The 10,636-nt window shown below is 41.9% G+C and overlaps 1 protein-coding gene across 1 annotated transcript in view; it reads left to right on the forward strand.

Annotated features, from left to right (window-relative positions):
- The window catches only part of MGST1 (microsomal glutathione S-transferase 1), a 62,863-nt gene extending 52,502 nt beyond the window's left edge, over positions 1-10,361 (forward strand). Inside the window, exon 4 of the mRNA XM_069628382.1 lies at positions 9,081-10,361. Coding sequence (XP_069484483.1) covers positions 9,081-9,327 — 247 coding nt within the window. The 3' untranslated portion in view covers positions 9,328-10,361. The remainder of the gene's footprint in view (positions 1-9,080) is intronic.
- Positions 10,362-10,636: the final 275 nt, after the last annotated feature.

Here is a 10,636-nt window from a genome sequence, read left to right on the forward strand (position 1 = left end):
TCAATTCTGAATGGATATAAGGACAAATAATCAATTCTGAATGGATATAAGGAAGGAGCAGGTGATCAGGAATAAGAAGTTGAAAAACAGAATCCAGATCTGACCTTTCCTCCCCAAATAAGAGTGAAAAACAGATTTGGAACCCTTGCAACTTTAAAAAGGACACTCAGAGATGGATGAATAGAATAATGTGTGCAAAAACCTTGAAACAAATACAGTTCTTTTCTAAAGCAACAATGTAAAGGTATTAACAATCCCAAGCAATGGATTAGCAAGAGCATACAGTTCGAAAAATGAATGGAAGATTTAAAACAGTTTACAATAAAAATGACACGGAAACTGCAAATATTTCTGTTTTCCGTTTAAATTTACTAAAACGGTTTCTTTGAAAAATGGGTGAAATATTGTAAATCGTGAATGAGTTATGCAAGATCTAAGAAGGTGCACTTTGAGTAAATGAAGGCACGCTAAAAAGGAAAGAAAATCAGTTGTGACAAGAATAATTTTACTCTACACTAGATTATTCAGGCTATGCCTCCAAAGAGGGACACAGTAAGCTCCAGAGTTGATTCGCGAGTTCAACCATGTCGCCCCCGCTCCCACCCCGGCGGAACCAGTCCGATCACCCAAAATAGTATTAATGGCTTAGGATTTCACAAGACAAAATTACTAAAGAGATGGTGCTAGCACTAGAAATCAATGGCAGGGTCGCAAGAATGATTCTGACAGTTTTACGAGTTATCAGGATAAGGATAGGATGACTTATTGAGTGGGATAAGGACCTAAACAAGATAGGCTATGGGTTTAGATGGGGTGGCAATTGACACTCTCAGTCCACCACTTAGATTTTGGATTTTGGACAGTCAACGGTTCTGGTCACTACATGGCAGGGCGCCTGGCAAACATCTGGGCAGTTCTGGTTACCGGGTAGCACTTCTGTACTAGCAATTCTGGTCACAGGATAATATGTGTCATTAGGGTATCAGGATTGCAGCAGCATGCAGTGAGTGGTAGCAGGCCAGGCTGGATCAGGATGCCAATGGTACCACAGCTTCCCCCTTGTTAATGGGAAATTTAGTTTTTGTTATATTGGAGGCCTTGCTGGGAATGGGATCAGCACTGCTTGGGTTTTGCAGTGGGCCCTGGAGTAGGATCAGCCATGCTTGGCCTTGTTGGGGTCTGGATCTGGAAGATGACAGGTACAGGAACACAGTGCAGGAAATCAGGAAGAGTGTCTGTCTAAAGTCTTGCCAGCGACCCTTCTTTATAGTGAATAATGACATCATCAAAGTATAGGCTGGGCAGGGTTAACTAAGCACACCCATAAACTACTTGTATTGGGAAGGGGTGCTAGTCTCTGCCTTGCTCTCAACTGATTGGATTTCCAAGGGAATGATGTCAGATTTATGAGGTGAGGTTTCCAATGTCCAAAAACTCTCACATTTACTTTACTGAAAATTTGATTTTGCCAAAAACAGACATTTATACAACTGCAATCTCTTAGTAAATTATACACACAGGTCACATATTATGTGCAGCACATATCAGTCTAATCCTCAAGTCTGTGAGACCTTGTTTCGCCCTTCTGATACATTTTGGTAATTTTTAGCATTACAGATTGGCTTAAAATTGCATGACTTTCTACCCAGATGCGAATTATCCCCAGGGATGTATGTACCAAATTTTATGTTTGCAACATTGATACTTTTCAATTTATCCTCAATACATTGCCATTTCTGCCCTCAATGTGTCAGCGACTTCTACCATGTCTCAAAGGAAAGCACAAAAAATAATTTTTAAACTTTGATTTTTATAATTTTTCAAAGTCTTGCTGCAAAGATAGAAGTCTTTAAAGTTTATTCCGGAAATAGTCTTTGGGGCCAAATGGCAGTATCTTTGTTCTTGGGTTGATTTATTTTTTTTGTCCTTCACAGCTGCCAATTGTCATTTCCTTTAGAGCATGGTGGGGGTTTCTCCCTGGATTGAAGTTATATTGCCCCTTCAGACTTCCTTCCCTGGGAGCTTCTTTGTGGGTCCCAGCAGAGACAAACATCTGTTCAACCCTGTAATTATCAGGGGTTGTCCGTATCTGCTGAGAGAGAGCCCTCCTTTTGGTGCCACCCCTCCAAGCAGAAACCCTGTTTTTCAACTTGTAGCTCCAGCCAAATAGATTGAATCTATAATTTCTGATCTTAGATCCAGAATTAAAGCAAGCCGCTTGCATAAAATAAACCATGCTATATAGTCTCACCACAACAAACCCCTTCATATTGCTAAAGACTGGCAGGCTTTCATTCACCAGAGTACTGTTTCAAAACACAGGCAGTTGTTTTTCTTTCATTTGCAAAAGCCCATTTTTTTACACATAGTGCAGCTGGCCTTTCCTTCTTAAATTCAGCTTTTCATCTCCAGCAGATTCACACACTGCCTTGCAGCTATAATTATTCTCTTGAAATGCTGGAGTTGGTCTGCAGCACAGAAACATTGAAACAAACATGGCTCAGCTAGTTAGAGTCTCTCTCAGAATAGCTGAGTTTTTGATACTTTTGCAAAGAAAATGAACGTGTTTCCCGTGTAAGTAAAAGTAAAGTTCCTGGTTGCTTTTTTTTTTTTTTTTTTTTTTTTTTTTGGTTTGACTGGGCTTGTCAATTCAGAATCATGCCTGGTTTTGCTGAGGAACAGTGATACACACAGGGCTTGGGAGGGTTTATTAATCACAGTGGCTTTAAGGAGCAAAGGGAATTTAGCGTCAAATCCACATTTTTTTAAAGGTGAAAAAAGGGTTTCTTTTCAATAGAGATTTTGGCTTGTGTAGCACAGCAACACTGCTTTTTCCACTTGTTGATGCTGGAACACACTTGCAATCTCCTTTAATGTGCTCCCTGGTTCAATCCTGCCCGATGTGTGCTTGGCAGGATGGTGCAGCCATTTTTGTTGTTGTTGCAAAACGCTGTTTTGAGCCATGGCGCTCAAGTGAGCCAGCGTAACCCTTTTGTGGTTGTTTCTGCGCAAATGCTGCTTAGTGATGTGGGGCAATACTGTTCAGTGGGTCAATATATCCCACAGTTCAAGTGCCTTAACAGATAGTGTTGGAAACCGTGAGGGGAGGACAAGGGGGTACAAGGATAACAAACTGACATTAATGCAAGTGTGTGACAAGTAGTGAGAGTATGAGGAAAGGGGGGGGGGACGTGGAGGCATGTAACAACTCAACAGCCATAGTAGAGGACATTTCTTGCTAATGCACAAAAGTAGATCTTAATATAAGGGGCATGGATCATGGGAGGGGAGGGGAGGGGAGTGGTAAGTTGGTTTGGCATTTTATGATGTGCCACTAACACAAGTATTTCAGTTGCACAGTGCTGGGGGGACAAGGGGCAGACAGACATCGAAATTACTGTTTTTTATGTGCATTCAGTTAGTTTAACTACGCAGACAGCAAGGGCGAGGGATGGGAGAAGGGATTTGTGTGCCTAGTCCAGGAAGGCCAGGTTAAGTGCGGAGGGTTATCTCTTTGGGAAGTGCATAGAGCAAGCAATTAAGGCAAGCAGATCCCCCACACACTTGGTTTCATTTGGATTCAGCTACTTACATTGCAAATCTCAGTTTTTACTGCTCAGGAAAGTGAGCAGGGCTCCTCTTTTGGGGAAGCACGGGGATATAGTCTGGGACTTCAGTCAAAGATAGTCACCAGCACCCATCCCTCATTTGGCTCTCCTTAGTCATGGAGTGCAGTCAGCTCCAGTATTTCCCAATTGCTGCCTTCCCAGACAAAGTGAACCCTGCAGCAATTTCTAGTCCTTTCCAACCCAGGTAGTATCAGGCCATTATCTCCCAGATGATTCAGGCAGCTGTCCTGGTAAGGTTACATTATGCCACCTTCTTTCAGTATTTCACCCAGATGATTTTGAGGCAAGTCCCCCTCTCTGGGTTGTGCAGCTTCTTTTGAACACCTAAGTCACACCTCCCAAATATTAAAATTGGGAGGTGTTAACTTATGAGTTTGGAATTTTCATTGGACCCCTTACAGCGCACTCCTCCCCAAGGTTCAACCCCTCTCTGCCGATAGGCCCTGTGAGTTCTGAAACTCAAATCTTGGGAGGAATAAGTACACCCACCAGAATTCCCATTTACACTTTTCAGATTTTTCACCTAAAAAAATCACATGACAAATGTTTGCAATTTACAAATAAACATTATTGTGTTCCTCTAATCATGGCGGTTTCATCAAAATGACTCTCATATTGTCAAGATATTGCACGTGCGAACTGTGTTTTTTTTGTTGTCATTTATACAAAATTAATATAAATTAGTGTCACCAAACTTTACAGACAGGTACATGATTCCGGAATCCACTACCTTCCTGAGTGTCGTGTTGTGGCATTTCTGAGAAGCAGCCACCACATTTCCAATTATAACTAGAGCCCCAAAATTCAGATTTTTGAGGAGAATTTTGGAATAAGCTTTAAAACGACACCTGAATGGCCTCTTGTGACTTATCGTTTCTGAGGAAACAAACAATATTTATGGTCCATTTAAACTAATGGGAATCTTCAACATTTATTTAGATTTTCTTAACTTTCATTTCACTGTTTTTTTGAAGTTTGTTTTCGTTTCCCCTCAGACCACAAGCTCTGGGCACCTGCTATCTATTTACATGAGCTTGCAATTAAAGTCATTAACCAGTCCTGCCAGTCACAGTCTGTAGGAGGCATTCTTATCTTTCAGGCCTCATGGCTCACCTTTGCGCTCTGAACATAACCAGCCAGTTTTGTCATTGAAATCTTGACCACATCACATTTCGAATTTAAATCCCTGTATTTTTAAGAGTTGTTCAGAGTTCAACCTATTTAAGGGTTGGCTGTAGGTTGACTCAGCTACACCAATACATGGCTCTATCACGCGTGAACACAGCCCTCCTCTCATCCTGGAAGCTTGAAAGCAATTTTCTTTGAAATGGAGAGCCTGAGCACAGAAATAATGGGGGAAGGTAGCTTTGCTTGGGCTTTCGCATCCCAGGAACAATGTCAGATTTTGCTAAACTCTTCACCGGGTCCATCAGGGGTCGTGGGACCACACTTCTTTGTTCAACTTCTTCATTTAGTAGTCCTCGGCGTCTCGCCTCTCTCCACCTCCAGTTATTGTGGACCGCCTCGGCGCCACCATGACAGATTACACCTCCTTCACAGTCTCTCGCTCTCTTCTGGTGACTGTGGCAATACTGTAGGTTACGGTAGGCGGTCTAGGCACTGTTGTCGGACTGAACAGTCCACCCACTACAGGTCATGCTACCACCTCTGTCGCTGCAAGTATACTGAGCCATTCCCAACTGACTCGCAAGACACTTTTCAGACGTCATGCTATTCCTATTCCAAGCCTTGGTGACTAGCCTCACTGCAGTCTCCCAGAGTCCTGCACCACCTTTGCAGGTTTTGATGATGCAGCCTACTCGGTCACTTGGTTCTCCCTATGGTTGTATATCAGTTTCCAGCTTTTCAGAATTGGTCAGCGGATGACGAAGAACATAGTCTTTCCATTTGACAGCAGCTGCTCTAGCATTCATCCCGCTCAAATGTAGTAGTTTTGAGTGCTTCTTTGTCTCAGTACTTTTGTCATCAGACGGGTTCAATATTTCACAATAACTTTTAGTTTTGGAGGTGATCTTATGTTGATAAGATTTGGGCGTTATCGTCAGTCTCTGTGTTGGGGTTTCACAGGGGTTGTGCCTCCCAATTGCATCCTTATCCCCAGGAGAGGAGTCCATCCCCATGAGATCCTCCCGCATGTAAACACCAATAGGGGGTCTATTGGTTAGCTGCCTCACCTCCCTAGATTCATGGGAAGGGATTCTGTCGTGGGCAGAAGTGACACCATCTGAAAAATCGTCACAACAGCCAACAACTTGCAGGACCAGTATAAGACGAAAGGGAGGAGAGCTAAGGAGTTTGGCAAGAACACAGTGCTGACATTTCTGACATTGGAATGAAAGCCTGGAGGCAGAGATGGAGGGCATCTGCAGATCATGCAAAGATATTTGACTGTAATTTCCTTGCCCACTTGATGTGTGTGCAAGTAGGCCAAGGAAGCGGAGAAGTGGACACATTTTCTGAGTTGGGGAAACATACAGTATTCTTGATTCTCTGGTATGTACAGATGAGAGGTTTCTGGTGCGGCTAGTGCCATAGTGTAGATGAGTCTGTTACTGATGCATACTATATGGAGGAAAGCTGTGGATGCTTGACCTTCGTGATTGGTATGGAGGTGGAATAAACTTGACACGGGAGATCAGGGACAGGTTGTCATCAAAATGAAAGCTGAGTGGCGTAGCACTTGCAGGAAGCCCGAAGTAAGGACTCTGGAGAGTGACACAGGAGATTATTTCTAGTATGCCCATATTCTCTTCATTTAAAATAATCTGGTAGAACCTTGTACAGACATGGATGGCTTCCATGCACTGGTAGGAAAGCATGGAGGAAAGAGTCCTTGCCCAGCATGACGAATTAGAGAGCGGCATACTTGACAGCCAGTGTCAGCTATAGCCTTGCATGCCAGTTGTATAGTCATCATATTTAAGCCATGCACAAACAACTGCCATTATATCTTTGCACCCATACATCCTGGCCTGGAGCTTGAGCCCCTGTTACCTGAAGAGGATGTACATGTCAGTGGTTGAAGGGATTTGCAGACAGGTTTCTCAGTGAAATCATTGTGCCTCAAAGCTCACATACGGCACTTTACTTCTATCTCACCAAATATAATGCATCCTTCTATCCCGTGCTGCAGAATGGAGCAGTACCACTTCTGAGCTCTGTAATGATAGGCGACATTGGTACCTAATTGAATGATATTCAGTGTATCGTCTTTGGAATGATGGACTAAAATGTTTTCCTATGACTGCAGGCTCCGCAAATACCACTGAAGCGAGTACTTAACTCACTGAACTATTGCAGCTGCTGGAGTGAGAAGCTGACGTTTGTCCTCAACACAATGCTTTATATGTTGCCTAGTTGCTTAAGTTTAAGAATATCCTCATACAATATCTTTCATTTCTGGAACATACAGACTTATTAATATTCAAGAGGAAAAAATGGCAGCAGCTCAAGCTGTCCCATGTTCGGTGTGGATGCTTTGACCATCCTTGTTTCTTTACATTTTGATATATTATAAACCCACAACTGCAATTGTTAGAATGTAAAGAATATTTGAGGTCGGGGTGAAAGGAGATTCATTTGTTAGTATGATTAGAAGCGTGCCTCTGCTTTCTGTACATAAACAGTGAATTCCTTTAATTGTTGTAGTCTGTTAACCTAATCTATGAAAATAAAGATTCCACCACTATCATGTTAAAAAAAAAAAAACAATGCTCTGGAACCAGTTCAGTTCCAGAAATGTTGACTGTCCACATTCAAGAAGTGCAAAAGTAGGATTGTTTTTTTTAAAATCGTGCCGATTTTAAGCAAATTAGCCTTTTTATAGCGTTTTAATAAATGTAAGTGTTTTTTTAAAGATGGATATTAGATGGTGCCCTTTTCTATCTATAGCAATCTTGATGGCTCCAAGAGCCACACATTTCTCACTGACAGTGCCACTTTGTCCAGGGGTGGCAGTGGCACTGCCAGGGGTAGCAGTGAGCTTTTCAGGGTAGCAGGTAGTACCTCCCAGCTGCCCTAGCAAATGCCATCCATGCTTGGGCCTAACACGCTAAGTCTGTTTCTGCAAATCCAACACAAGAATTTGGGACTCTATTAGGGTGACCGCATTTAAAAAGTAAAAACCAAGACAGGGCAACTAACATAAAAGTAGGACTAACTCTTGAAAGTGCCGTAAAAGGCACTACACTTCAGTAGCGTTTGGAGGGGAGGGGGTTTTAAGTGTTACTGGTCAAAGAAACACATATTATAACTCATTTATCACAAACTAACACTATCTTAAATAGTAAAATACAGAATTTCTTCTGTGCTAGATTGTGCATTCCTGGCTGCCAGCTATGAACCCCTACTACAAAAAACCCGGGACCACTGCAGTTTCCAATGGGAACATAATCTTGAGAAAGGGGGACAGAGTACCAAATACCGGGACAGTGCCGGCAAAACCAGGATGTCTGTCAACCTATGCATTGTTCGGCATTCTTGGTAGGCATACCCGGAACTGGAGGATAGCTCAGGGGCCACAAAGACGTCATGGAACAACACAGGTTCAATACCTGGGTCCACACTTAGAAACCTCTGGGTATTAAGCTTGTTATAAATAACCAATTATAAAATAAATACATATAAATTATAAAACAATTGCTAAATCTAGGTGTCTGATAGTGTGTTTGGGAGCATAAGGCCATGCAGGAATGACAAAGCATTCAATTGTAAAATAGTTTATCCTAAGTACTTGCATTAGATGGGTTCCATCAAATTTAAGGAAAGGGTAATGGGGTATACCAACGTTGGTAGGTAAGTTCATTTATCCCTACACGTGGTAAGCAAGTTCATTTATCCCTACACGTGGTAGGTAAGTACATGTATCCCTACACGTTGAACTACAAACCTCTTTACATTGATTGTTAAAACATCTGCAGCAATCGGAGGGTTAAACAGATGGCTAGGGTTTCCTTCTGGTTTGCTCCTGCAATACCTAGTTTGCTGTTTGCATTCGCACAACTCTTTGCGCTTTGCTTTTTTCTACAAAAAACAAACGTTATGGCCAGTCCCCGCCAACCCCCCGAGGGCTGTTACATCTTCTGTTTTAGTGCCTTTGGCCCATCATATTTATGAGCAGCGCAAATCTACCAATTTATTTTTTCCAATAAATATAATGAACTATTATTGCAAAGAGATGGAGGGACACTATACTTGGAATGCAACGATATGAGAGTAATGTAATGAGAAAGGAAATGGAATATTTTACAAACAAAATGATGAGCCTTCTGATTTAGCTGTCAGAAATGAAATGGGGAAAGAATCATTTTTAAATGAGGCAATCCTATTTGTATCTAATTTGATCCGTATTGGGACTGTTTTCCTGATTTGCTATTTTGTGCAGATTTTCGCCCATCAGAATTAACCCAGCCGCCTGGTGTCTTTCTTTAGGTGTCACCTGAATGATCTTGAGAATATTGTCCCTTTCTTCGGCATCGGCCTCTTGTACGCTCTGAGCGGGCCGGACTTGTACACCGCTCTGCTGCACTTCAGGATCTTCGTGGGATCGAGAGTCTTCCATTCCATCTCCTACCTGGTTCCTCTGCCTCAGCCGTGCCGAGCGCTGTCCTTCTTTGTTGGTTTCTGTGTCACTATTTCCATGGCCTACCGGTTGCTGAGCACTAGTTTATACCTGTAGCGAGTTCCGCTTCTGCGGAGTAAATGTGATGATTTACTCTGTCGTATGTGATCTGTTTTACACGCATGCCACTTAATGATTCCTAACGTGTCCATGCACTTACATCGCCACACAACTTTTGATATTGTGAGCATTATTTCTCTGTAATTCAAGCATATTTTTATAAAAACACAAAAGCATTTCTCCATGTAGGGTTATTTTGAAGTTAATTCGACAGGGTTCGTAATTGAGGGGAGTTGGGAGTTATTTAGTGCTTGCTTGTAGCCTCAAAGAGCCTGGTTAGCTTGGCACCATCTGTCAGGAGCTATATTTGGCTCCCCAGTCCAACTAATGCTGAACAAACACACTTATGAGAGTTTAACTGTGTGCCTTTGGGACAATCTATAAATACACATTCGGGCACACCTAGAAGACATTTAAAGCATAAGGGGACCTAAATAATAGACAAAAGGATAGGTTTGTATCTTATATGCAAGTTGGAATTACGCAATGCTATTAGCTAGCTCCTCGTTCCTCAGTGGTAGATTCTGGTCACTGGTTAATGTTGGATACCGAGGAGCTGCTTTTAGCTACTTCTTACCCAATCTTAATGTCGATACCTGTTCTAGAGTCAAGTCTTCATTAAAGGTATGGTGGAAACATGACAAACACGTGGTATTTTAAAAACCTACTTTTATTTTTTAAATATCTCCCTTTTAACAAGGTGGGGTCCAATGGAAAAGATATATGGCATGTGGAGCGTAGAAGGATCTGTATGATGGTAAGTAACCAATATTTATCCCATGCGCTGCTTTTTACGGTGCTCATGCCGTAAGCATCCCACGGGAGGGCAGCCTGTATATGGGTGGAATTTAATAAAATAGGAGGTATTAAAAATGCCACTTGCTTTTATTGTTATCACCATACCTGTAATGAGGCCCTGAGAGCAATTGTCTTTTTCTGCAATGCAGCTGCTAATATTCCTGCTCATATACTTATTTGACTGCATCTTTTGAAATCAGTTTAAAACAATAAAGATTTTAAAATCTTAAGAATTTTGTCACATTTTCATTCGAAAGAAAAGTCACCACTGTCTGTGTGGGTATTTTTAAAAGTCGGATTTTCCTTTACTTGTGTGTAATTCACCCTAATGCAGAATGTCTAAATGATATTGGTGTGTAAAAATCTTTATTTTGTAAGTGACTCCAATTCATTGTGAATTAACCGTAAATGGAATAAATGTTGGTTACACCAGTCACGTGGAGGGAGGAACAGATGGATACCTAATGATGAACTTGTAGATAGTGAAACTGGCAGGCCAGTGGCAGTG

Source organism: Ambystoma mexicanum, chromosome 12 (genome assembly GCF_040938575.1).
Source record: "Ambystoma mexicanum isolate Mex_15411 chromosome 12, UKY_AmexF1_1, whole genome shotgun sequence".
NCBI classification, from domain to species: Eukaryota; Metazoa; Chordata; class Amphibia; order Caudata; family Ambystomatidae; genus Ambystoma; species Ambystoma mexicanum.